The following is a 27,772-nucleotide window of genomic DNA, read 5'->3' as shown; positions in this document are numbered from 1 at the left end:
GTGTAAACTGTACACTCAAGACTCAACATTTTGAAACATTTGCTGCATTGATTATTAATTCCATTTTAAGATATACCATTTAACTTGTAACGATAACGAACCTCTACCATTCTTACTTTAAGCATATTTGATAATGAAATAGTGAAACTATAGTACTTAACAATTTTTTTTTATTGTTTGTAAATGTCAGCTGTTGGATTTTTTTATGTATGATTTAGGGCCAAGGTGAACTGAGATCATAATTGCTCTTACTGACTCCTTGTCCTTAAGGGGCCTGTCTAGTCAGGCGCGTATCTGTGTTAGTGAGGCAGGATGATAAGCGCGATGCTTGCTGGTGCTTCTAGTGCGGTATCGCCTCCTAGTGCAAGGCTCTGAACTGGCGGGCAGTCTACTTGTCATGAATATTGAAATTTGAGTGGTGACCATAACATTATATGACAGAGAAATGAAGATAACAGTGTAATGCAAGTTCCTTAAGTGCTTAAGAATCTGTACTGGTTGTTTTATGCCTAAAAATTACTCAGAAAACAAAATTTTAGCCATTTTAATTCTTCTAAAAATACAGTTTAAAAACTTAATCCGGAAACTGAAAAACTTATGGGCTCTCAGCGAATTATTAAATTCTTTTCTTAAACAGACTCCACTCTGAGATTTTCAGTATTTTTTTAATCACTTGTTTTTCCTGAAGCTCTGCGCACCATATGTGTGCCCAGGTAGGCGGGGCCCTTCAAGTTAAATTTTATAATGGGTGTCCAGTAAAGTTGGTTTTAGCTTGTTTGTGAGTATGTACAGTTTTTCTTTCTTTCTCAGTTGCTAAGAACGCGTCGTCAACACCCGTGGCAACCGTGGATTTGGCAGCTGGGGATGACATGATGTGGGATGAAGATTTTAACATCAGTGCTTTGAATGAGAGTGCGAGTGTTGCTCTGGAGAAAGGAGTCCCTTGAAATACTTGAAGCAACTACTGTGTTGAGTGTTGTTCTCAGTTCAAACTACATATTTGATTTTTGAGAATTTTGCATTTTGCAACACATATGACTTGGCTTTAATTTTTTCCGGAGAAAACTGTGTCGTAATGCCAATTTAGTGCTCTTGATAAGGAAAAAGATGATATTTTCTGTGCCAGGCATCATTTAGTCATTTTATTTCCGTGAGATTAATATTGCAAAGAAAAAAAAAGATGTGATGAGAATTATTTGGTATAACTATATTTTAAACCTAGCCAAAATATTGAGTAGCTTAGCTCTCAATTGTAGATAATTGAGTATGTAAATTTTTTATTGTGATATTTGTATTTTAAAGGTGCCAAATGTTTGTTATGAATTTCATCCAAAGTTTGATTTTAAATAAAAAGAAAATGGAATGGCTCTTTCTTTGTGTAAAACTAGAAAAAGTTATTACGTAGTTCTGTCATTCTGAATATGTGTTCCATTTTTTGCTTGTGTTTGCAAAAATAAATTATAATGAACACTATTTTATATATTCCATTGACATTTATTGTAAAGTAATTGTAATATTTACAATGACAAGATAAAATACTGTGAACAATATGACGTTACACCATTTTTATGATGGAGGAAAGTGGTAGTGTTGAGTTTATACTTCAGTTTTCTGTATTCTGTATTATTTTTAATAGGCAAACAGTAAAGTATGTTCTAGCAATTACCCTATAATTTATGTTTTAGATAGAGGATTCAACCTATATTCAAGCAATATGTACTTTGCAAAACTGAGAATTTTTTAAATTTAGTATTTGTCAATGGGACTCTGGAATTACTTCAAACATTGCGTATTTATTTTTAAAATAAACTTTTGGATGTTAATGTAAGGTCATAATTTTAACTGTTTGTGATTGGATAAAACTGTATTTTTGAATAATTTTTTACACTAGTATTTACATGTATCTGTTGTTATTCCATACTGCTTGAAATAATTTCTATCTATAATTTCTCCAAAAATAATGACTATCTGCTTTCTGCTTCAAAAGCTTTATATTTTCTTAACTGTGATATTTTTACAGAAAATGAAAAATTAAAAAAATTTTGATGGACACAATATTTATCCAAATGTTCTTTATTGACTTATTTTGAATTTTACATGTTTGGTGATTTTCATTGTGAACTGAAAAATACACACACTAAATGAATCATGGTAAATTTTGAAATTATTGTGAACAAATTTACTCAAGGTTTCGTTACTGGTCCCTCCATGTACAAAGATATGTGCTTTTTTTTAAACAAACTGTAAAGTATTACAATTCAGGGTATTGATATAACGGAGTTAGGAATGTGCAAGAGAAGCCATAATTTGAAATCACTAAAGCTGCTGAGTTAGTCAGTTTTGCTACTGCCTCTGCTGTTGGCTAAAAATGTTTGTGTGATCACCTAAGAACAAACATGCTATCACTCTTATCAGCTGAATTTGGAAATAGAATAAAATGTTTTAAGATATTTAGAGGTTATTGTGACAATAATGAGGTTAACATCTGTTTAGTATACCTAATTTAATTACACTTACTATTGCGTTAATCCAAAATATTGTAATTCATTTATTGTCTATTTGTGATTGACTTTCAGCGGTACACATTTTACAGTACAGATGTTATCTGTGTAGTAAATTTTCTATAAATATTACTTCAGATATGCAACACCATGTGTGCTGCTTTGATTGTCTGGTGTAGTATTGGCAATGTGCAATTGTCGTCATAGTTAAGTAGTAAGTCATGCTGTTTCAGCATGGAATTAGTGTATATGGTATTCCCAGTGTTTTTATTTGTAACAACTATGTGGCCTTGCTTTTGGAGCAGCAGCAGCATAATTCCAATGCTTCACATGATTTTGCTTGGGGAACATGGATATTGGCCACATCTTGATTTATCTTGATTGAGAGAGAGGTACAAATTGCAATCCACTGGAATTAGAAAATTTATAGTTCTCATGCTTTTTACTGGGTTGGAGGTCATAGTTCATGAGCTTGTGTATCACAAGTTAATAGGTAGTGTAAACAAATTTTTGAGTGACCAAGTTTTCAATACATTTCATTAGATGCATACTTAAGTTCGTAAATGTCACGGTAGTTTAGTACGTAGTGAGATCTCTTGCCTTCCACCAAGATCTGATCTGGGTTTGAGTCGTAGCAGCTTCAAGCCTGGATTATTCATGTTTTAAAATGGTTGAAACGTTGAAAGTTTGAATCACCCTAGTAAATCTATTTGTCACTGCATAAAACAAAATATTGCAGAAGCTTGTAGTGAAGTACATATCAGTGTTTTAAGTTGCATAGAAAAACCACCATGGCAGCTTGTGTACAGGCTTGGATGGCAGTTCTGGTGGAATCTTTTACTGGAAGTTAGTGCTGTACTTTCGTGCAGACTTAAATAAAAAATTTGGATGTGATAAAAAAATTTGACTGTATTAAATACATGGCAGGAAAGTATATTTATAAGTGATTTGAGACTAATAATTTTGATAATCAGCATAAATGGAGTTTTAAATAATCTTATATACATATTGACTTTTGAAGTAGGTTTTTTCGTTTTTTGTAACAATAGTTCTTAAGTGAAATCTGATTTTACCAAACAATTAATTTTAAGAGTTACTTTTATTCATAATTTAATAGTTCATTACATAATTGGTTTTATTTTCATTCATGGCTCTGTGTTGTCTTGGTTTCTAAGAAAAGTTAAAATCTTTAACTTTTTATGGTTCAAAATTTTCAACTATTAAATAATAAAACAGCTTTAATAGTTTCTTTATAAATAACATTTATGAGAAAGTTTGTATCTTTTTACATTACATGTCTTTTTGAATAATATTATAGAGTACCAAAAGTAATTTGAGTTTAATTTATTTAAAATTATTTTAAAATAATGTCCACATTACTCTCCAGTCTTCACTGTATTGAATGGAATCAAAATTTGACTCCTGTAGAAATATACTATGTATTTCTTTTCGAAGAAAGAAATCATTGCTTCTTTTACCCAGTACCAAGAATTCTGCTGATACCTTTAAACGGCGTTTAAAGTATAAGGTACTTGGACACAAGCAACATGGGGCAGTAGTGTTTTACATTTTGTAGCCATCTGCTTGTGTCATGATGCCTCCATTTTATTCCTGACATCTCTTATCATTGTTTCCACAAGTTTGTTGATATCGTAGTTGTGACTCCAGCCCCAATCATTGCGAGCTTCACTGTCGTCGAACACACACGGCCACGAATCAGCTGAAATAATAATCACTGTCTCACCTAAACTTGGAAGCCTCCTGATACATCCAATTGAATATTAATTATACAAAAATTCCAAGTTTTTAAAAACATCTTGCTTAACTTATGAGTTTTCAAGTTTAAATTTTTTTTAGCCAACATAACTGCATATAATTATGACGGTTGAAACATACTGCACTACATACTTAAACTGTATATGTTAATTTATTTAGGCATATTCTCTGAAGAGCAGAGTTTAAATCGTGTTATTGGAAAAAGTATGTAAGCGGAGTTTCTGAAAACAGGTTTTTTGTAATAACCGTGATGAAGAGAATGGTTTCTATGTCCAGAAAAAGTCAGGAAGTGAAAGCTTATTTCTTATGGAATGTTTCAGATATTAAAAATTTTTGACACATACAATTTTGTCTCATTATTGACAGTAAGATACGTACTTGTATCTGATTATGTTAGTTACCAACTTTTTCCAGTAACCACATGAAAAACACTTAACCATGGTTAGAATTTGATATCCTTTTTTTAACAACACAGCTAGACAACATGGTTTTAATAGTATGAATTCTGTAAGTATTTTAAAGACCACTTTGGAGGTTAACATTTCATTAAAAATGTAAATTTTTTAAATATGTCTAAGAATTCTTTGAATTTTTCCAGGCCAATAGCTTTATTTTGAGGTAAGTCTTCATAAAAATTATTATTTGTTGAATCAGAACGCAATGATTGTAAAGGAAATCTAGTATGTAATTTGAAATTTGTATGTAACAAAAAAAAATTTCACCTATAGATAAAAAACTTTCGTTGCTGTAGACCAATATGTTTGGGATATGGACTATTGTATAAACTTGTGTGTCAGAATATTTTTTTTTGCATAGCATTAGCGATTGGTAATTAAATATTATAATTATTTAGGGAGGAATAAATATAATTGCATCCTTTTATGTAGCAAAATTAAGGCCTATATAATTTAATGCAGCTGTGTTCTTAGTTGTAAAATATAATATTAATTAACTATTTAACCAAATAGCCTACCAATCAGTGTTTTTGCTGTTTATTATCAAAAAATACTTATATCACACAGATGTCAGTTTAAATTACAATGAAGTTTGACCATGCTATTCCTTCAACAGTACTAGTGACGATGGTAGGTATTATAAATATATAACTTCTCATTGCAAGTGTGCTTGTGGCCATCGCACAATTATTTTTTATATTGTTGGATATTATTAAGTAATTACACTGAAATATTAATTAGTTGAACATTGAGAGATATTTATTGTGTATGAAATACAGTTTCTTTAACAATTCTAAATGTATCGCACACTTGCTAGGGTATTTGTTTGTTAGCCTTGTACTATGTACAATACCAGCTGTTGTTTCCCAATATTAAAGCATGGCTGTGGCAAGCCTAGCCGTCCATTAATAATGGTCAATGGATTATTACTAGGGACAATATTTTACCGTGAATGTGTTATGAAACTAAAATAACACCAAAAAGCATGTAAATCCAGGGGCATAGCCAGGGAGGGGGGGGGTTATGGGTTCAACCCCCCCCCCCCCCCCCCCCTTTAGCCCCAAATCTTTAATTAATTTCTTATTCATCACTCAAACAAATTTCATATTAAAATTAATAAAATTATTACCATTACAATATTTTAATTTAAGAACCGAAAACTGCTAAAATAGCACTATTTTACACCTTAAAATCCAAATTTTCCCGGGAGAGGACCCCCGACCCCCCGCTTTTATACGGGGGGGGGGAAGGGGGGGGGGCTGGCATGCTTCTCAACACCCCCCATACACAAATCCTGGCTACGCCACTATGTAAATCCAACATGTAACAACCAAAATGCAAAGTTAATACACCATAAAACACCAAAACTCAACTCAAATCATGATATTATTTTGGGTTTTAGCAAAACTTGACTTAAATCATAAAAATTGTACTGTATTAAATCAAATTAATGTAATTTTGTTAGTATGAATTTTCTACTAAAATGTAACATCCACGCAGATAGTAAAAAGAAAGTTGGCATTGCTTATCAGTTATCAGAAACCCTTTTTTACAAAACACACATCATGTTTTCCAAACTCACAATCATTGCAGATTTATTTTTCTTTCGAATATTATGCCCGAGACATACTTATTACTTATTAGTAATGCCATCACCCGGGGTTTTGAACTCGATACCCGGGGTGAGCCTAGTAGTTGCTGGTGTGTCTGTTGAGGTGTTTGTTCTCCGGGAGGGCGCCAGGCTAGTCTTAAGCGTCTAGCCGTTGTTGTGGTGGGTCGTCGGCCCCAGCGTGCACTACTAAGCTCCTAGGCTATATGGTGGCTGAACACAATGAACACACGCACATTTTTGAACGGATGGGAAACGCGGGGAACGGCACGTCCGTCCTAGTTGATGACCCGTTGTCGACTGCCGTTGACCGCGGCCGGCCTAGGAGGGGGGGCGGCAGCGTCAGCCTGCATAGGCTAGGCTAGGGGTGCGGTATCACAGCGGGGTAAGGTACTGGCGGGGTGGAGACCGGGCTTCACTGTCACAGGCGGTACGACGTCAAACGCCCCCCCCTGGAGAAGCCCGGTCTTTCCCTGCGAACGGTACCCCGCAGCATGGTTGCACCCCTAGCATTGGCAGCAGGTCCAGGCTGGAGGCACTTGGAGTGGCAGCAGCTGGTAGGGCCCGCGCTCTGCTCACAGGTCATCCCGCTGTGTGAACACGGGGGCTTCTTCAGCATACCGGGCGCCCCGGATTGTTCCCAGGTGATAGTCTGCGAGGTATCTCGGTGGCCGTCTGACCCGTTGGGGCCGTCCGGTCAGGTTGTCATGTTGGCGGAGGTCAGTTTGGGTAGCCGACGTGGTCTCTTCACTTTCTGGAATCCCGGGTGCTGCCAGACCACTCGAGTTCTGGTTGGTTCGGTCCTCCTCTGGTTCCATTGCGGGTGGTGACAGCGCGTGGTCGCTGCTCCTATCAGGTGTGGTGTCTGCGCCTGTGAACAGCCTTGTTCTCATTTTTCGATGCATTTGTCGCTGTGGGGTCATTGGCTCATTGAGGCCATTATCATCCAGGTGACACGGGTGCTGGAATGGCCGGCAGGGCTGTTCGTTAGCCTCGTCGTTCGGCTCGATCACATGGACAGTGAATTGGGCATCCTCCAGGGATGCCAGGTGGCCCCAGGCACCCCGGGTCAGTGACACAGGTGCATCGGGTTCAGTCTCGTACGGTTCGGTCACGACCGGTGGTGTACTTGGTGCCTCGTCTGCATCGAATGTCGTTTCATCCGCCGAGACATCAGTGATAATTACTCGTGGTAATCGTTTGCGTCTGAACCGTCGGCGTGAGACTTGCCCACCGTTCTGGTCCTCGTCCCCCTCACCCTCAGGGGTGGTCGGATCGTCCAGTTCTCTCCTGGGTGCTGGGTGTTCTGGTGGAGTCAGTGTTACAGGCGATTCTGGGAGCCTGTCTCCCGGGAGTTTGGCAAGGCGCAGGTCATCACGATGAATCTTCTTCACCCGCCGTCCACCTAGGCGCACGAGGTATGTGGTCTGGCCCAGGCGTCTCTGTACTGTGTAGGGGCCTCCCCAGCGGGGGGCCAATCCTGCGCAGTAATTACGTGGTGTGGCCGACAGGGGATGGACACGCACAAACACTTGGTCTCCTGCTTGTACGGTGGGTGGCATGTGGTTCGTCGTTGGTGTTATTTCCATCGCGTAGACTTTTTGCCGTTGGCGTGCTTCTTCATGTGTGGCTGTGCGGCGGCGGTCTCGCTCTTCCGGTCCTTCTGTCGGGTGTGGTACTCCATGCGTGGCCCATTCACCGGGCAGGGGTAGATTGTGTCCCTGAACCATCTCGGCGGGTGTTCTACCAGTTGCCGCATTCACCCGACGGCGCGTGCAGAACAGGGCATCTGAAATGTGCCTGTCCCACTGCGCATGGTCTGAGCTGAGGCGTATGCGCATCTGTGCCTTCAGCTCCTGGTTGCGGCGTTCGGTGGGGTTTGCCCGCGGGTGGTATGCAGGTGTGGTGTGGTGCTGTATTTGGTGGTCGTCGCACCAGGTCCTCCACTGTCGGCCCAAGAACTGGCTGCCATTGTCGGAGAGGGCTGACTGCGGGTAGCCCCAGCGCGGCAAGAACTCTTGTGCCAGGATCTTGGTGATGGTGGCGGCTCGCACATTTCGACAGGGATAGGCCTCCGTCCACCGGGTGAACAGGTCAGTTACTACAAGCAAGAACCTGTTCCCCCTCGGTGTTCGTGGATATGGGCCCATCACATCCAGTGCTATTGTCTGGAAGGCTGTGGTGGGTTCCCGTGGCCGCTGCTGCTCCTCCCCATCTCGCCGTCTTGCCTTCCGTGATTGACAGACTTGACATTCGCGCACGTACTCGCGTATATCGCTGGCGACTCCGGGCCAGTGGTAATATTGGCAAACAGCCCGCTTCGTCTGATCAGTGCCGGGATGGCCGGCTAGGTCGTGGTCATGGTAGAACCGTAGTACAGCTTCCCGGGCTTCAGGTGGTACGTACGTCTTCCAGTCCACTTGGTGTCCAGGTGTACGGCACCACACTGTCCCGTCTCGTACACACCAGGTGTCATGTTCTCCCATCGTCGCCTGTTGGCGCCGTCGATTGGCCTCTGGTGACGTCCCTTGGGCTTCCAAAACTCGCAGGTGGACGTCGGCTGCTGTACTCGGTGGTACGTTGTCTTCCTGGGCATCGGCTGTAATCTGCGTGCATGTTGCATCTGGTTGGGCTTGCCTGTTTTGGTGGCTGGGTGGCAGCATATACTCCCAGTCTTCATGGTCGGCTAGCTCGCTGTTCTCATCTGGCTCGCGAGACAGAAGGTCGGGCAGCTGGTTGTCTGTTCCAGGGACATGTTCGACTTCAAAGTCAAAAGATTGCAGGAACAATGCCCACCGGATCAGCTTGCCCTTCCTTCCCTGCATGGTGTGCAGCCAGGTCAGGCACCTGTTGTCGGTGCGAAGCGTGAATGGTTTTCCTTCCAGGTGCGGGCGGTACTTCTTCACAGCCCACACGACAGCCAGGCACTCCTGCTCGTTACTCCTGCTCGTTACTGTGGTAACGACACTCTGCCGAGCCGAACTTCGCACTCGCATAGTCGATGACTTGTCGGTCTCCATTTTGGTCCAGATGGAACAGCACAGCTCCCACTCCTAGGGCACTGGCATCGGTTTGCAGGTACAGGCGGCGCTCTGGGTCCACCCGTGCCAATGTGTGGCAGCTCGTGAATGCGGCCTTGATGTGGTCAAAGGCATTTTGTGCGATCGCATCCCACCTGTAGCGCAACTGTGGTGATAAAAGGTCTGTGAGTGGAACAATGATACTTGAAAAGTTGGGTATATAGCTCCTTAACCAGTTAACGAGTCCCACGAAACGTTGTAGCTGTTTGCGGGTCTTCGGCACCTCAGCCTCCGCGATTTTCTGCAAGTGGACTGGTTGTGGGCTGTTGCCTGCCGCATCCACCAAGTGCCCTAAGAACTCGACTTTGAGCGCCCCGACATGACACTTGGCTGGGGCTGCTGTTAGGTGATGTGTCGCGAGCCGCTCTAGGACGAGGGCAAGGTGGCGGATGTGGTCCTCCCATGTCTCGGAAAACACAATGACATCATCGAGGTAGGCTATGGCAATCTGTCCCACATACCCCTCTAGCACCCGCGTCATCATCTCCTGGAAGGTGGCTGGTGCGCACTTTAAGCCGAATGGCATGGCCCTGAATTGGAAGCGCCGCCCATCTGGTGTTGTAAAAGCAGTTTTACCTCGGTCCCCAGGCCGTATGGGCACCTGCCAATAGCCAGCCTTGAGGTCAAGCGTGCTGAACACTTTGGCTCGTCCTAAGCCTGCGATGGCGGCCTCGACACTGATCTGGGGCGGAGGTGAGCTGATGGTGATGGCATTCAGGGGCCGGAAGTCCACACAAAAACGCAGCGAGCCGTCCTTTTTCGGGGCCAACACCACACATGAATTATAATGGCTATTGGAGGGCTCGATGATGCCATCCCGTAACATTTCTGATACCTGCTCTCTGATGGCGCTCTGCTCTCGGAAGCCATATCCCCTGGGTGGTTCATGAATGGGTTGATCATGCATGGTTGGGATCCGATGCTCTGCCACTGTGGTGCGTTGCAGGGGGTTGGCAAGTGCAAACACATCCTGCCTCTCTTGCAGCACCTTTTCCACAGCTGCCTGATACTGCGGGGGTACATCGTGACGCAGTTGCGCCAGTGTAAGCGGTTCGCCAGGTGGTTCGGGTGCGAGCCCCGTGGCATACACTGTGTATCGCTCCCGGGTTCCCACGTGGACTCGTGCAGCCTTCAGCTCCACCACAGCATCATGCTCTGCCAGCCAGGGCTGTCCTAATACGAGGTCTTCATGCAGGTCCTCCACAACAAGGTCAAGAACTGTGGTCGACATTTCCCGAAGGTTTACCTGGAGTTCGGCTTGGCCCACTGTCATCCCTGGCCGTGTAGTGGTCGCGAGGCGCAGCTCGGCACGGTAGGGTTGGAGTGCTCCCGGGGGTACCAGGCTTGGGGCGACAAACACATGGCTCGCGCCTGTGTCGACCAGTGCCGCCGTCGGCTGGCCATTCACCTCCACCGGGATGCGCAGCAGGTGGTCGTGTGGCCGGAACAGTTGGCCCAGCGTTGGTGTGGTACCTGGCATCATCCTGATAGGTGGTGGTGCAGGTGGCATTGAGGGAATTGGTCCTGTGGCCAGTGATGCCATTGGTAAGGATGGTGCCAGTAGCACTGCTGGTGGTGTGGCTGGTGGTGCCAAGAGTGAGGTTGCAGCAGGTGGTGCCCTGGCTGAGGTCATGGCAGGTGGTGCCGAGAAGGGAGTTGCGGCAGGTGGTGCCGAGGAGGGAGTTGCGGCAGGTGGTGCCGAGGAGGGAGTTGCGGCAGGTGGTGCCGAGGAGGGAGTTGCGGCAGGTGCTGCCGAGGAGGGAGTTGCGGCAGGTGGTGCCGAGGAGGGAGTTGCGGCAGGTGGTGCCGAGGAGGGAGTTGCGGCAGGTGGTGCCGAGGAGGGAGTTGCGGCAGGTGGTGCCGAGGAGGGAGTTGCGGCAGGTGGTGCCGAGGAGGGAGTTGCGGCAGGTGGTGCCGAGGAGGAAGTTGCGGCAGGTGGTGCCGAGGAGGGAGTTGCGGCAGGTGGTGCCGAGGAGGGAGTTGCGGCAGGTGGTGCCGAGGAGGGAGTTGCGGCAGGTGGTGCCGAGAAGGTTGTGGCAGATGGCGCCATTCTCGCGGGGGGTGGGCCCCTCAGTCCCGCACCCCCGGTGGTCCATTTCCCGACTGCGGCACTGTCTGCTGCTGGCGTAGTGGTGGGGGAAGTGGGCATTCACTGTGCCAGTGATATGCCCCAGTGGCGCAACCCCGTTGGCACTGAGGTGGCCGCTCATGGTTGCGTTGCGATTGGTTGTCCCGGCGGCATGGCTGCGTGGTGATCTGGCGTGACGCCAGTGCATCCTCGATGGCCCGCTGCCGCCTGGGTGATGATTGAGGCTCACTCGGCCTGGCTTGGTGGTTGGTCACTGGTGCACCCGGTAACGCTAGGCTGTGGTACCCCCGGTCTGTCATTGATGGGTTTCGGCGCCACACTATCTGTAGGTTTCTTTCAGTGGCCACCGCCTGTTGCACATAGTCTTCTACCGAGGTGTGTCGGTAGCAGCGGAGGAAGGGCTGAAGCTCATCACGCAGCAGGGTGGTGACAGTCGGCAGTGCTGCCATTGGTTCTGTGTTCGGCATGATCCGCCGAAACAGCTGCAGTTTGTGGGCGACAAACTGCTCCACTGGTTCCCCGTCTCGCTGCTGTCTCCCGTAGAATTGGGAGGTACACTGTACTACCGCCTCTCCTGTGTCAAAACGCTGCATGAACTTGGTGGTGAACTCCGGCCACAGCATTCCGAACTGGCCCCAGAGGCTCCACCAGTGACGTGCCACGCCCCGCAGCTGCTCACTCGCACGTTCTGCCCATTCGTCAGATGGTATTCCCGCCCTCGCTAGGCGCACCTCGCATTGCCGTAGAAACTCGCCCGGGTTCTCCTGCGGCAGTCCACTGAACTCCAGTAGTGTTGCTCTACCCGTGTTTGTCACCATTCGCGGTGCCCCCCATGTGGCGCTCAGGTCGGTCAGTGATGTGTGTTCCCGTGCCTGCCTTGGTTTCTGCTCGCGCTGTGCGCAGTTTGCACACTCTGTTGTTTCTAATTTATCTGATGGGTTTCCCGTGGCGGTGTGCGTGATTGGTGCTGTGGTCACTAGGGCAGGCGGCGCAGTTGGTGGTAGCCCCGCTTCGTCCTTCCCTGGCCACACAGGATTCCATTGCATTTCCCATGTGGACTTTACTGTTTCCTGCTTGATCGGGAATTTTAAGCTGTCGGGTGCGCATCGGCATGTGTTATGCCATGGTAGTGTCCCTGTTAATAGGTCCATGCCCTTAGGTAGGTAGCAGTTTGCACAGACTGTGGTTGAAATGTGTGGTAACATTTTACCGGTGAGCAATTGTGTTGTTGATGTCACTGGTAGGTGTCAGTTAATTTGGTGTAGCTAATATAATTTAGAAGGATTCGGTCGCGTAACAATTTTTACCAATATAAAAGAAATTCACACACAATGTCCGGTGCTGTTTGGTGTAGTCGTGGTGCGGAATCGTGCGCACGCACTGGAGGGAGGGGTGGCGCGGTAGGCCGCTCCCGGACGACCGCACAAAGAGTAGAGCGATAACTTCGGCTGGTGGGAGAAGCAGGGTGGGCCGTAACGGAGTTCTCGGGGTGCGGGGGGGAGGGGTGTGGGCCGCTGCCCGGACGGTCGCACAAAGAGAAGAGCGTTAGCTCCGGCTGGTGGAAGGGGGAGGTCGGTCTCGCTCCTTTGGAATGTCCAGAAGTGAAAGGGAGGGGAGCCCTTTGTCCGCTGTCCTGGTCGCGCCTGTCTGTCTAACCCCAATTCCTTCACACGCACGAGATGGCCGTTTCACGCGCACTGGTTTCCTTGGTGTTGGCGGATCGCGGAAAAACACTGGAATTATTAATGTTTGTCACACGCATGGGCGCCAAATGCCATCACCCGGGGTTTTGAACTTGATACCCGGGGTGAGCCTAGTAGTTGCTGGTGTGTCTGTTGAGGTGTTTGTTCTCCGGGAGGGCGCCAGGCTAGTCTTAAGCGTCTAGCCGTTGTTGTGGTGGGTCGTCGGCCCCAGCGTGCACTACTAAGCTCCTAGGCTATATGGTGGCTGAACACAATGAACACACGCACGTTTTTGAACGGATGGGAAACGCGGGGAACGGCACGTCCGTCCTAGTTGATGACCCGTTGTCGACTGCCGTTGACCGCGGCCGGCCTAGGAGGGGGGGCGGCAGCGTCAGCCTGCATAGGCTAGGCTAGGGGTGCGGTATCACAGCGGGGTAAGGTACTGGCGGGGTGGAGACCGGGCTTCACTGTCACAGGCGGTACGACGTCAGTAATTATTTTATTGTGAGAGTGCATCATATATTAGGGAGCCAAAATGCCACTGTTATGTTGAAGTAAGTACATATTAAGAAATATCTGATTTGTTATTAAAACAATGTTATTATGAATAAAATGAATTAATAAAAATAAAAAGAACACTGAAATCTGTTTTGAAAATTTTGTCCCAAATTACCATTGAATGAAATTTATAAATGTTTCAAAATTGATACCATATTTGCATTTACTACTTACCAATGTTTTGCCTGCTGTCAGGATTGTAGGTTATTTTCAGGGAAGGTATGTGTTTCCTTATGGCTGTCACCAGCTCCTCGGGAGTGAAGCTCATGGCTGTTACGTTGTACACCCGACGCTTCAGTTTCTCGCTGGGAGTGACCATGTACTCCCAGATGGCGCGTTTGCAGTCCTCGATGTACATCATCGGCAGCCTGGTGTCTGGTCGCAGGTAGCATTCAAATAGCTTCTCCCGCAGCGATTCGAAGAAGATGGCAACTGCGTAGTCTGCGGTCAGTTCAAGAAAACAAAACTGTCAGCAATTCAAACTTTAAGGTCATAGCATTTTGACTGAGACAGTATGAAGTATTAAAAATGTTAGGAGTAAGTTATAATGATAATATAATATTTACAATGTAAGCTTAAAATTTGTAATCTAGGTATCAAACATTATTAATTGCTTTTACTGATGAAAGTGCAATTTCTAACACCGTTGGGCAGGGCCATCAAGAGAAACTAAGGGCCTAGGGCAGATAATATTGACCAGCCCCCTCCCCATTACTTAATGAACAACTTTTCAAACCCTACAATTTAAAAAAATTTAAAGGTGAAATGTTATGGTGGCCATAACTGTAAATGATATCTGCACACATCACGTAACTTGTAAGATTTCCTGTTAAATATTTTAGCAATAGAATAGTTATTATTGTCTTTTTAACAAAGTGCACACTAGCATAAAAGTATATTTCAGAACTCAACTAGGCCCTTGTAGCTAGAGCCCTGGGCATTTTGTTCGTTCTCCCTTCCCCTCTCCCATCCTTTTTCTCTATCTCGACAGCTCTGCCTTTAGGGAATCAAAGAATCACATCAGTGTCAGGTTGTTAGGTATGTATCTGAAAGTAAGTAGCAAACAGAGTTACAGTAATTATTGCCTGCATTTTTTTTTTTTGTTGGGTAGATTTACATTAATGTGACACTTAATTTTTTTTTTCTAATGTTAGAGGGAACCTGTTCTTAATTGTGTCGAAGGGTTGGAGCTTGCTTTTAGAGGCCTGGTAGTGTAGTACCTTTCATTTTCCTCACACCAATAGGCTATTCAACTGCATATTTTCAGAATAATATTTAGGCATGAAACTCACGATACAGATTCTTAAAAGCACTTAAAGGACTTGCAGTACACCATTATCTTCATTTCTCCACCATTATAATGTTATAGTTACCACTGAAATTTCATAGTTGCCCTATGCACAACTGTGTGCTTAGAAGCGATACTGTGCTAGAAGCACTAGTGAACGCTGCACTTATCACCCCACCTCACTAACACAAAGACACCCTGATTAGAATGGCTTCTTTAAGGTGGCTGCCTGGCTGGGTTCGCCAAAGGGTGTGCAGAGCTCCGGGTACTAATGCGGCATTTGCAAACCGTTCAAGATTTCTTGATAGTGTGTGATTATGAACAGCATTATGAGTCATTGCACTTGTCTATACAAATTTCGTTCCATTTTTCTTTACAGTGAATGAGTTTGAACCAGGTGTTTTCACATGGGGTTTTAGGTATGAAAAATACTAAACCCAATTTTGTAAAAGGTATAGGAAAGTGCGGGGAGCCTTTTTAATATTCCTCTTACAGTTACAGGGTGACTGTTTGAAGAACCATAGAGGCACGTTACCAAATAGAAGACCATGCCTGTTTGGTGCCTGGTGCATAGAGGTTGAGTGGCGTGTGATGAACGAGCCAGTGTTGCCCTTGGTGCTTTTAGAGCTTGTGGGCCCAGCCAGGCGGCACTCTTAAAGCCTCGTTTATACTGGTGGAGCGTGCTGGGCCGAGTAGCTCTCCCTTCCACTCGCCAGCTGTGAGTTTCTGTCTGCTCTCTACTCCACTGGCCGTGCACACACGGCGAGCAGTGTGGACGAGTGTGTGACGACTCGAAGAGCACGGTGAAGCGGTCGAGCCGCTGGGTCTCCGACTAAGCCACTCGACTTCGCCCGCCAACTCGACTCTACCTAGTACACGCCCAGCAGGTACAGTGACAGGACGAGCAACGACTTCACCATTTCACTCGCCTTTCCGACTCGAACATGTACATAGGTTCACACCTCTAATTGACATCGATACTCCCCCAGGCAGTTAATCCCGTTAGGGCATGATCCTTGTTAGGAGAAGGATGGGTCTTTTACATGCCAGACACTTACCAGTGCCTAACATGGGTTCCAAGAACCGGGAAATAGATTCGCTATTTCCAATCGCGGCATGTTACTGGAGAGCGCCCGGCTAGGTCGAGAGGTTGAGGAGACCCATCCCATTTTCGGCCCCACCGACCCACCCCCAGCTCCGCCGTTCACTCCCAGACCTCCTACAGAGCCAGCCCCCTCTGTGGGATCTGAGTAGCTACGACACGGAACCATACCTCTCACATCCCTGGGACCCCTCGGTCACCCAGTTACTCGTGATCCAGCTGAGGCCTATCCAACCTCTACTAGCTCAGCAGGCTAGTACCCGATCTTAAGTAGCTCAACACTTCCACTCGTCAACAGGGCGGGGACCCCTCGGAGTGTTCTCCAAGCATAGGAGGACCACTACCACCATGTTTTCCTACTCCAATCCTGATCCTGAGCCATTAGAGGAAATCTCAGCAGGGAACTATCACAGCAAAGGATCAGTCCCGTGGCACCCTTCATCTTCAGGTATAGTGCTTTCCCTGGCATCCTCACGGCAGCAGAGCACCCCCGAATCCAGACATGGATGTCTTTGGGAACTTGAATAACAGCATATCTCCCGCCCGAAGGTTACAGCTGTGCCAGAGCCCGGGTAGGTAAGGTAACACCAAACCAAAGATTGCCTTAATTACCGTCCCTTAGACGATCCACCGCCCAAAGGTTACAGCTTTGCCAGAGCCCGGGTGCCCGGACCGGGAGCGAACCCCCGCCGCGCTACAGCCCTTCGCTATTCCATATGCATCTTGGATTCTTCACGTTGAATCCGATGCTTTGAGACACCACCTAGGGTTTGGGGGTCCAAAACCCCCCTCCCGACTCGAACAATGTGAACGAGGCATAATGGATCTCCCAGAACATTTCTCTATGCGTCTACTGCTCCCACAATGAACGGAAACGTAACAAATGGCAGCCAATGAGATTGCCTTTCAAGGTTACGAAATATTAATTATAGCTATTATAGTACTGGTTAGAATTTAAATGCATAATAAAAATAAACCACAACTAGATGTTCTTGTGCTTGAAACAATCTAGAACATTATAAGTACATTATAGGCCGAGTGCTGGCCGCACGGAAGAGCCCAGCACTGTAGCAGCGTGTACTCGCCCGTGGTGCCGCCGCCCGGCGGGTCGCTGCTGATGACGCCGGGGAAGCGCAGGCAGCGGAAGTCCAGGCCGAAGCGGTAGTGGTAGTACTCGCCCATCAGCTCGGCGTGCACCTTGGACACGCCGTAGATGGTCTTGGGTCGCTGGATGGTGACGTTGGGCGTGGGGTTGCGCGGCGACTCGGGCCCGAACGCGCCGATGGTGCTGGGCAGGAACAGCTTCAGGCGGTACTGCTTGGCCAGCTCGATCACGTTGTGGGCCCCTGCGAACAAGGACGTCTGGAGAGCATCCCGGGTATACCCGCAACGTGCACGCGTCAAGCGAGTGGCAAGTTCAAACAATAATGTGAGCTAGAGATGTGCAACATCTAACCATTCATGTGCTATCATGTTCCAAATAAATTTCTAATATGAAACCCGGACACGAAAGTCAACGTAGAATTCTTTTTAAATAATTCCGAGCGTGATAAGTATACGCAAATTGAGTTTTCAGCTACATTTCTTGACGTGAATGACACGTAGTTTCTGCACTGCTGGAGCAGCTACGTCGACTATAGAATCATTTAATTAGCAGAAAAAATGTTAAAATATATGATGAAACGGCTCCGATAAAAAACGAAAAAGATTTGAAAAAAATACTTATCCCTGGCTTTGAACCTATTTTCGACAAGGAATTTTATTATAAAATACTGCTCATCTTGTTAAAAATTCACTAAACAATAAATAGTATAAAGTTTTCCCTTTGGTTTTGTGAACTTTGGTACGCGCCATTCGCCACAGATGGCAGCACCGTGGTTGTTAATGAAAAAAAAAAACATTAGAAACATTATGTTGGAGATACGCCATTGCTAGTTTACACTGTGCGTCATAGGGAAAACCCGAAGAACGGACAAACAAATTACGGGGGGGGGGGGGGGAACACGCAGAAAACCAAGCCAATAATCAGCACAAACAGCACAGAGATTTCCGTGGAAGGAATCTGTCATAACAATATCACAGCACAGACGAACCCAGTGGGCTTACAACGACGAGACAGTTGTGACAAGAACAGTAAATGCAGACAAACAACAGCCTTGGACAAACAAGCGACAGAGGAACCCAACGTGGATTTGAAAACAATTTTTTTTTATTATTTAATTAGGTTGATTAATTTTTTTAATGATTTTTACATTTTTTCCCGAATCTCTAGCATTAAAATTACGGATTTTCAAGATGGCTGACATGACGTCATGCTCACTGGCGATATACATGCTTTGAAAAAAGTGGTGGGAGTCAGTATGCCATCAGCCACCGTGGGGGAAGGATCAGTCGTCATTTTAATTTTTTTCCCCTCACCGGGTTTGAACCGAGGACTCCGAACTCCGTGTCGTAAAAGTACATTTTTTTATAAATATTTTTATTAAAATTTATTAATTGAATTTTTTTATAAATTTTAAAATTTTTTTCATTAAAATCGGATAATAAATAAAGATTTTAAAGATGGCGACCGTAACGGAAATTGCAACGGTGACGTCATCATCCAAGATGGCGGTCATGGTATCCTTATTCCTAGAAATGGCTTATAAGCAGCTATCTCTTAGGAGTTTTAAGCCAGTTTTAGGAATTTTCAGCCGCTGGGATTTTTGACTAAAACGGGAAATTTTCCCTCGAAACGGGAAATTTTTCCCTCGAAAAGAGAAATTTTTAATTTGTGGAATTTTTTGAGATTGTTTGGTGGAATTGTTTCCTAAGAAATGGAAATTTTGGCGAATTTTGAGGAATTTTGGGCAATTTTTGCCCAATTTTGGTGGATTTTGAGGGTCGAAGGTCAATGTCCTACTTGTCCCGTTACGTTGTGTCCCGTTACGCTCATCCAAGATGGCTGCCGTGACGTCACAGATGGACGTGACGTCAGAGATGTGGCTCGGCACCCGGCACCACACCCAGAACCCTGTTTCAGGACCGGCTAACCTATACTACTGTCATAGACGAACAGCAATTGTGTGTCATTTCTCTATGCCCACCACACTGTCATATAGCGCTACCCATTTTGCTTTGACTCGTGGACAATATGTCACCCTGTGTTCAGTCCGGGCAACGCCGGATACTGCATCTTGTATAATATTAACCCTTAAACTCTTCATACATTTGCGCAAAACTTATATGCTACGCCCGGTTTACATTTTATGACGTTTCAAAATCTATTTCTATTTTCGCTACACTCCACTTTTCAAAATGACATCTCGATTTGTAAGACGTATTCACGGCAAAAGAAAACTTGAATAAAGCTTGCCAAGACAAGCCATGAAGCTTATGGCAAGAACGTTAGCATGCAGCAAGCTTACTTGCCATGAGGGATTGGACCCGCATTCGCAATGACCGAGGTTGTAATCCCGAACCGGCCCTCCCCCTTTCCCATTTCCAACCCAAGAAATTACTCCATGCTATTTATAAGCTGTTTCCTCACTCTAATACATAACCGAATTTACCCAGAATTTTCTTATTAGTATTTACCAGAAGAAGAATAATAACTTCTTTTTTTTTTTTTTTTCATTTTTTTGCTTCATGTTTGTCTGTGATTTCCATACTGTATGCTGGCGTGGATAAAGCGACACATTTGCCTTATTTCGGTGTCCGGTCGCCCGGACTTCTGAACTGAGGTCAACACACAGTAGTGTGTTCTCGATTCATTTGTTTACCAACAGCATATTTTTGATAGCTGAATAACTTTCGAGAAGTCGTCGCTCCTCGCTTGGCTTTGTCTCGAGTACGCCACTGGAGGAAAGGGCAGTACCTAAAGGGCCTGCCCAAGGGCGTAGCCGGGGGGGGGGGTTAGTGGTTCAACCCCCCCCCCCCCTTAGCACCAAATCTTTAATTAATTTCTTATTCATCACTCAAACAAATTTCATATTAAAATTAATAAAATTTTTACCATTACAATATTTAAATTTAAGTACCGAAAACTGCTAAAAAATCACTATTTTACACCTTAAAATCCAAATTTTCCCGGGGGAGGACCCCCGGACCCCCCGCTTAAATACGGGGGTGCCATGCTTCTTAACACCCCCCTACACAAATCCTGGCTACGCCACTGGGCCTGCCACGTCCGCCCAGTCGCGTCTGTCAGTCGTGTCGGAGCTTCTCAGACTGTTTTTGCTTAATCAGCCAACACTGCGACCCAGTGTGCCGCAAAACTGTATTGTCATCATATCTATTTAGGGCCTCGTGGTCCGTGTGCCAGAGCCGAGCATCTAACCAAGGGCCCGCGAAGAATTTCAGACCTCGGAATGCCGCCCAATACCTCTTGTTGTGAAAATGGAGTTTATGTATGTACGTCTAGGGAAAATATGATACTGGGTTACTTCTAAGGTGGTGTTAAAATTTGATCCTTTGGCGGGATCGCGGTAGGGACTGGTACCCACGTGTTGCTGAGGGCAATGCGATAGATAAAGGAGTGGGAGGAAATAAACGGAGCTGATGGTGGACATGCGAGCGTGGCATTTAATTGGTTCGCGTGACCTGTGACGTCAGGTGCTGATGGTACTGTCGGCCGGAGCGGACCTGTCTGATTTGCGGAGATGGCGAACTTGAACTTCCGAGCCCAGACAGATCAGACAGCATCATCTGCATCTGACGTCATTGACTATATTCACCAATGAGAAGCATGGTGAGTACAAAAAAAAACTGTATTTTAGCGCAAAAATAATCTTTTCTAACAAACAATTTTATTTAATTTTTTTTAAATATAATTTCGTCTTTACCACCGTTTTGTTGTAATTATTTTGTATTAAACTGCTTTGAAACGGGAAACAAAGTACCCGAGAATATGAATAAAAATTATAAAAGTGTGTTGGCACAAGAACTACAGGTTCGTTTCAAAAATAAATATACACGATTAAAATTTCGAAGAAATTCATTTAAATTCCATAAATAAACATTTTTAATTTATCTCTAATTTTGTACTAGTTGATGTACCTACCCGCGCTTCGCTTCGAAAGTCTGCAGGCAGAACGCTTGCACTGTTAATTAGACCCTATCCATGGCCCACCTCTTGCTTACGCCACTCCCACGAGAAAAAAAAAATTAAATTTTGAAAACCAATGCATGGAAATAAAATATTTTATCTAAGAGATAAAGAAAAATAATATAATTTATTGTCCAATATTGTGTCGGTACGAAGGCAAAAATGATTACCGAAGACTGAATTGAGATCCTAACCCGAATGAGGCATCAACAATCCTACGCCTTTGCCATGGAAATAATCGGGAAAATATCATCGAATATCGCTATATATATATATATATATATATATATATATATATATATATTCATTCACACACCATATAAATACACACACATATATACACACACACAAAATATCACAAGATACCAGATTCAGCAGTATAAGCAAAACGGTGTCGTTAAGTTTTATCTTCGAATAGATTATCTTACTTATTTCCACACTGAATGAATTTGAGACTCGCGTTGATGATGTAGAGTGAAGTATCGAGGCACAGGCTATACACATATAAAATACAAATTTGAAATAAAACCTGTCGGAGGTGCAACCGGACACGACTCGGGGGCACCTCGGAAGCAGAGGCCACGGCTCCAGGGCTCCGGGTCTCGCCGGCTCCGCGCCGCGCGGACCGCAGACAGACGCAGACAGACGCAGACAGACGCAGGCAGGCGGGCGAGTGTGTGGCGGGACCCCCGACACTCACCCTCGATGTTGACGCGCACGGCGAGCGGCACGTTCTGCTCGCCGATGGCGCTCAGCAGCGCGCTGAAGTGGATGATCCAGTCGATGCGGTGCATCACCACGATCCTCTGCAGGCCCTTGAAGTCCAGCACGTCGGCGAATATGTACGGACCTTGGGGGCAACCACAGGTCCGTCTCAAAACTGCTCTCGGCTCCGGGCGTCGACGCGCCGTTTACAGCCTATCAAGATTCACACCGAGATTACATCCAGCTCGCGAACTGCATTTAAGGGGTCGGAAACTACACGGGTGTATTTGTATATTAGCGAGGTGGAGCGATAAGTGCGACACTCGCTGCAAATACCATTTTCTTTTCTCTGTACTTCTATAAAAGATTCCTATGGAATCTCTCTGCCCTGCAGTTTTACAAGTGATATCGTTGGCAACCGAGTTTCCAGGGATATTCCTCGTAAAAATACAACTAATTTTTTGAGTGTACCTGATATAAATTTATTTAAATATAATAAATAAATAGTTTGTAATTCTATAACAAATATATTGTAACTAAGTATTTCTAACGAAATTTACGCATAAATTATATTTCTTTATCGATGTTACATTCAAGCATAATTTTTTAAACAATGGACAAGATAATTGAATATTCTATATTTGGACCTTTTTGTTAATGCTTATCAATGTGGAGGTACCGGGACAACACAAAGCATAAATTTTTAGGCGTAATACAACCGGTGAATATTTTTGAAAGCATTTAAGGGACTTGCATAACACCTTTACCTTCATTTCTCTGCCATATAATGTTACGGTCACCGCTCAAATCTCATAGTTGGCCTAAGCACGACGAGAATGGAAGCCTTGCGCTTAGAGGCGACACCGCGCTAGAAGCACCAGCGAACGTCGCGCTTATCATCCCGCCTTACCAACGCAAATACACCCCTGACCAGACGGGCCCCTATTTTGATACGCACGGTATTGTAAGTAATATAGCGACGAAATTATTGAGTCGCCGCTTCAAGTCCCTTAGAGGCGTGTTACCGACGCGAAGACTGAACGCCAGTCCGATGCCTGGCGCGTAGAGGCGAAGAGACATGTGACACGTGAGCCACTGTCGCCCTTAGCGCCTCGGCACTTTTGGAACTTGCGCGCCCAGCCAGGCGTCCACCTTATTGAATGTATGGTTACAAAATAAATGCGCAGTATTTCAATAATGGCAAATAACTGAATCATAGACATTTTCGGACAGAAAATATTTATACTTGTCAGTGCACTGGTGGAGATACAAGTGATTTTATGACCTTTTTTTTTTTAAACTGTGAATTAAATTATTTACTTTTTAAACAATGGTATACCTTATTTTTTAAAAGATCTTGTTACTTTTCTAACAAAACCGGCAGAACACTGCCTTATTTTTAAATGAGTAATTGAGGAGATATGAGGCAGTATTTCAAAAACTTTATGCTCAGAAATCTCTGATACATTTAATCATTTGTTCCTGTGAAATAATTCATCCTTTTACTCACCACTTTCTGCTATTTCTTTTGTTGGTTTGATGATGTCAGACATGATGACATTGTCGACACTATATTTCTCCCTCAAGAAATGGGCCATCACAGGCCCTAGTTGTCCGAGACTACCTGAAATATTTGCTGATATCAATACCTGGCAAATTTGAGGGACATTTAATTATTTTTAAATCCATATAAATTTGATTCTTTTAATTTCTGAAGGCTAGTTGCGTTTCAGAGCAAACTCTCCCTGCTGTCCTTAAAACAGGAATAAAAAAATAGAGGAAAGGATACAAATATGGAGTAGTGATTTAATATGGAATACCACGATATCTCATGAAGTAGGTGGTACACTCTCTTGGTGGCGTTGAGAATCACGACAGCCGCACCAGCGATGCTCGTGTGAGGAAGACCAGCCATTATCCTAGTTACGATTTTGTTGTAAGGTGTCATTTGTATTTTTGAAAAAATTGATACTTTTGCAGGTATGTACTCATAATTTAATCATATAGCATAATTGTAAGTTATTAGGATATGTGTACTAATGGATCGCAAAGTACATGAATAAGTCTTATTAAACATGTAATTATAGTTTTATACTAGCACAGTTGTGCCTCTTTAGTGATTACAAGTATTTCAAAACGGCTAGGTGACTAATATGGAATACTAGGAAGGTTCAAAAATGGAATACTATTCCATATTTGTAACCTGATATTCCATATATTTGTACAGATATGGCGCGGGGAAATAGGAAAAAAAAAAAAAAAAAAGGAGAAAAGAAAGCAATTGAAAATGGCTATATCACAGGTGAGAGAAAATAAAATGGGCTACCTAAAGACTGCAAAGGTTTTCAGTGTTCCACGTACTACATTGTTTAGGCTTGCCTGGTCTGCCGTCTCTCCGGAAATCTCGGTTCAAACAAAGCTAGGTAGGAAAACGGCCCTATCAGGAATGTGAAAAGCATAGAATATCTATTTATGGAGAAATTTTTTTTTGCTCTAACGAGGGAAGATGTTCTAAACATGGCTTACCAAATTGCTAAAGTTAACGACATTAGTAATCCTTTTGCATCAGGAATAGCAGGCTAGGGATGGTTAAGGCTGTTCTTAAAGCAGCACAAGAACATTTTATCATTTCGTAAACCAATTGCAACTTCGTTCCACAGAGCTGTGGGATTTAGCAGATAAAATGTGCAGCCTTTTTTTTTTTTTTACCCTTTTGGAGTCAGAAATGAATAAGCACAAACACCCCGCTGACAGAGTCTACAATGTAGACTAAACAGGTCTGACTATTGTTCAAAGTAAAATCCCAGTTCTCACACTGAAAGGAAAATGGCAAGTAGCATCCATCAGTTCAGGTGAACGTAGCTCTCTTGTAACTGTGGTTACGTGCATGAATGCAGGCCGAGATTATGTACCGCCTATGTTGGTATTTCCTAGAAAGAATATGAGTCCACACCCCATGAGGGGAGCTCCTCCGGAGACCTTTGGTGTTTGTCATCCGTCTGGCTGGATACAGTCCGATTTGTTTACACAGTGGTTCTGTCATTTCTTGGGAAAACGTGAAGCCTACTGCTGAATCACCTGTTTTGTTTGTCCTTGCTGGCTACTACAGCCATTCCAGAAACTTAGATGTCCTCAACAGGGCAAGAACAAATAATGTATGCATTGTCTGTCTTCCGCCTCATTCGTCCCACAAGTTGCAGCCGTTGGACAAGTCGTCCATGAGTACTCTTAAACAATATTACAGCGAAGAAGTGCGGCTGTGGATGCGATCAAACACCCGTCCTGTAACCAACTTCGATGAATTTAGTTATTTGGCAAAGCGTACCGCAAAGTACAAACGGGTGAAATCGCAGTAAATGGATTGAATGAAACAATGAATTCTTAACAACAGGTCCATTAAACTCTTCAGCTGCTTCGCCAATGGATCCTGGTATACCAAACTCTTCAGCTGCTTCACCAATCGCCGTTGGTCCATCAAACTCTTCAGCTGCTTCAGCAATGACTGCTGGCACATCCAGCTCTTCAGCTTGTTCGCAAATAACTTCTGTAGCCCCATGGGATATTTCTCCAATTCCAACACTCAAGAAAAGTAATGGCACTTTAGGAAGAAAAGCTGGCACAGAAACTATCTTGACGTCTTCGCCGTACAAGATGCAGCTGGAAGAATCCTAAAAAAACAATTCTGGAATGAGCTTAAAAGCAAAGCGTAGACCTAGAACTACGCTTAGGTCTACACCTAGTAGGAAACAGAAGCCGACAAAGAGCACCACTAGAAAGTCTATGCACACTATTTCTTTTTCTGATGATGATGCATCATCAGATAACACAGGTGCAGATATGAGTGTTAGGGATGATTCGTCCGATTTCAGTATACCTGATGCGTCAGTGCCAGAAAATGGAGATGCAGAATGCATTTTCTGCAGTGAAAGATTCTCTGATGATGTGCGCGGAGAAGAGTGGATGCACGTGTGTGCTTTGTGAAATGTGGTCACATGTGGAATGTGCTGGTCACGAAGGTGGACATTATGTTTGTGATTACTGCAAGTAATTTTTAAGCCACAATACTTCAATTTTCATTACACACTATGTAAATTACTTCTATAATAATTTTGATGTTTGTCATATTGTACATTTATAGCTCTGTATAGTTATTGGCAAGACATGGAACGTTTTCTTCTATATTAATTTATTTTTAATTGGTTCCGTGGTATTCCATATTAGAAACCCTTTTTTTGGGGGGACAAAAATGTCATTTTTCACATAAATATTTTTTAAATAAAATTGTGATATGATGTGTTGTTACGGGTCTACAAATGTGAACGTAAATGTTTCAGGTTCATGCTGTATTTTTCTTGTTGTTCTACTACAATAGAGATAGCACTTATAAACAAAAAAACTAAATGGTATTACATATTTGTATCCTTTCCTCTAAATAAAAAATCTCATCGAACAGTTATTGCGACCGTCAATCGTCTTTGAAGATGGCTTCAACAGGGCGTGCCGCGGTGGCGGAAGTCTACTTGGAAGACGAACACGGAACAGTCAAACCCTCACCCAAGCAAGAAGCATAGGTCAGTAGTATGAAATAGGTAGTTCTGGCACAGGCACGCAGGACGAGGAAGCGAGGAGCTAGTGGCAGCACCGTGGTTTACACATTTATGTTCCACGCGACTTCCGTCGGATTCACAGAATGTTTTTTTTTTTTTAAAGTAAAAACAAAAGGTAACGTGGTTGACCAGCGGGTGTTCGCTCACGAGGAGACGCGGGCGGTACAGCACCTGTGATGAGAATCCTGGGGTTGTCGGTGCAGCTGTGAGAGCTCTGCTCCCACTCGCTCTGGCCGTGGTAGCGCGCTGTCCGGCCAGAGAACTGACACAGTTTCCCCGCCAGCACCCTGCAGGCGGCTCGCGGCAACATGTCGTGTCTGGAAAACACGCGAAACTATTACAGCAAAATGTAATTGCTTTCCAGCATAGCACAGTGATACTCATGCAATGATCCATGTTGATAACGTAAATATTCTTTGCGATCAGATCTCTGGTGCCTAACTATACGTTATTATTCGAAAATACACTTCAACGGTGAAACTAAAAAAGTTACCATAGACAATAACATACTAAGCACTATCAAATCTACTGAATGAGCAGCTAGGAGAGGCCTGTTTCCAGTGGACTGTGTTCAGAGGAACGGTGGTTAGCAGGGCGAGTGTGTCGCAGATGATCTTTTAGCTTTGGTATGAGGTAGAAAAGCTGTTGAAAATTTCGAACATCTTTATTTATTGAAACGCTTTTTTTTTTTGTTCGAAATGGTTCGCAGTTCCTACAGAAATTGTAGTTTATTAATTAGTTACGCGAGCACACTTCAACGTTTCTGTCTTAATGTTCCTTAGCTTGATGCCTCAAATTACTGAAGCAGTTTATAGACTTGATTTTCACGGTATCTCTGTGTGCTAAGCTATCAGGTGTGAATTGGCACATTTACAGCGGAACGATTAGGCTTTTCGCATCTGATAACTTTTTGTATCAGATAGTTTGTGTGATTCTTTATTACCATGCCTTGTTTTGTTGCACAGTTGGGTTACGTGGTCAAATTAGTTTTCACTTGTGGCATGTTGTATTGCTATTGCCTTACGCTCTTATATATTTTTCTCTTTCTCTCTCTCCCTTTCTCTCTCTCCCTTTCTCTCTCTTTTTATTTTTCTCTTTCTCTCCCTATTTCTTCTTTCTATTTCTTTTTATCTTTCTTTCTTCCTTCTTCTTTTTCCCTTTTTTCTTTCTCTCTTTCTCTCTTTATTCATCTCTGTCTTCTTCTCTCTTACTCTCTATTTATCTCTTTCTA

The 27,772-nt window shown here is 44.3% G+C and overlaps 2 protein-coding genes across 3 annotated transcripts in view; one reads left to right on the top strand and one right to left on the bottom strand.

Moving 5' to 3' along the window:
• LOC134535553 (DNA primase large subunit-like) overlaps positions 1-3,829 on the top strand; it is a 55,489-nt gene extending 51,660 nt beyond the window's left edge. Inside the window, exon 10 of one of the 2 annotated variants that reach the window (XM_063374730.1) lies at positions 811-3,829. In XM_063374730.1, the coding sequence (XP_063230800.1) occupies positions 811-947 (137 nt within the window). In that variant the 3' untranslated portion in view covers positions 948-3,829. The remainder of the gene's footprint in view (positions 1-810) is intronic. The other variant, XM_063374739.1, reaches the window with a different exon arrangement.
• Positions 3,744-26,855, bottom strand: LOC134535563 (L-threonine 3-dehydrogenase, mitochondrial). Its single transcript, XM_063374752.1, has 6 exons — positions 26,713-26,855; positions 23,445-23,558; positions 21,930-22,079; positions 17,229-17,489; positions 13,928-14,194; positions 3,744-4,221 (listed from the first exon to the last, which is right to left on the bottom strand). The coding sequence occupies exons 1-6, from the start codon at positions 26,849-26,851 to the stop codon at positions 4,091-4,093; spliced, it is 1,062 nt and encodes a 353-aa protein (XP_063230822.1). The 5' UTR covers positions 26,852-26,855; the 3' UTR covers positions 3,744-4,090.
• Between the last annotated feature and the right edge of the window lie 917 nt (positions 26,856-27,772).

Source organism: Bacillus rossius, chromosome 1 (assembly GCF_032445375.1).
Source record: "Bacillus rossius redtenbacheri isolate Brsri chromosome 1, Brsri_v3, whole genome shotgun sequence".
Lineage (NCBI taxonomy): Eukaryota > Metazoa > Arthropoda > Insecta > Phasmatodea > Bacillidae > Bacillus > Bacillus rossius.
The sequence above is the reverse complement of the archived record's forward strand: the minus strand, read 5'-3'. Positions and strand labels throughout refer to the sequence as shown.

What these genes read in the sequence shown, in the direction of transcription:
- LOC134535563 (XM_063374752.1), bottom strand. Translation starts at nt 26,851, where the DNA reads ATGTTGCCGCGAGCCGCCTGCAGGGTGCTGGCGGGGAAACTGTGTCAG. An exon ending in AAAAGAAATAGCAGAAAGTG is followed by an intron (nt 22,080 to 23,444) that starts GTGAGTAAAAGG and finishes GTTGCCCCCAAG; the next exon opens with GTCCGTACATATTCGCCGAC. An exon ending in GCCGGGCGGCGGCACCACGG is followed by an intron (nt 14,195 to 17,228) that starts GCGAGTACACGC and finishes AACTGACCGCAG; the next exon opens with ACTACGCAGTTGCCATCTTC.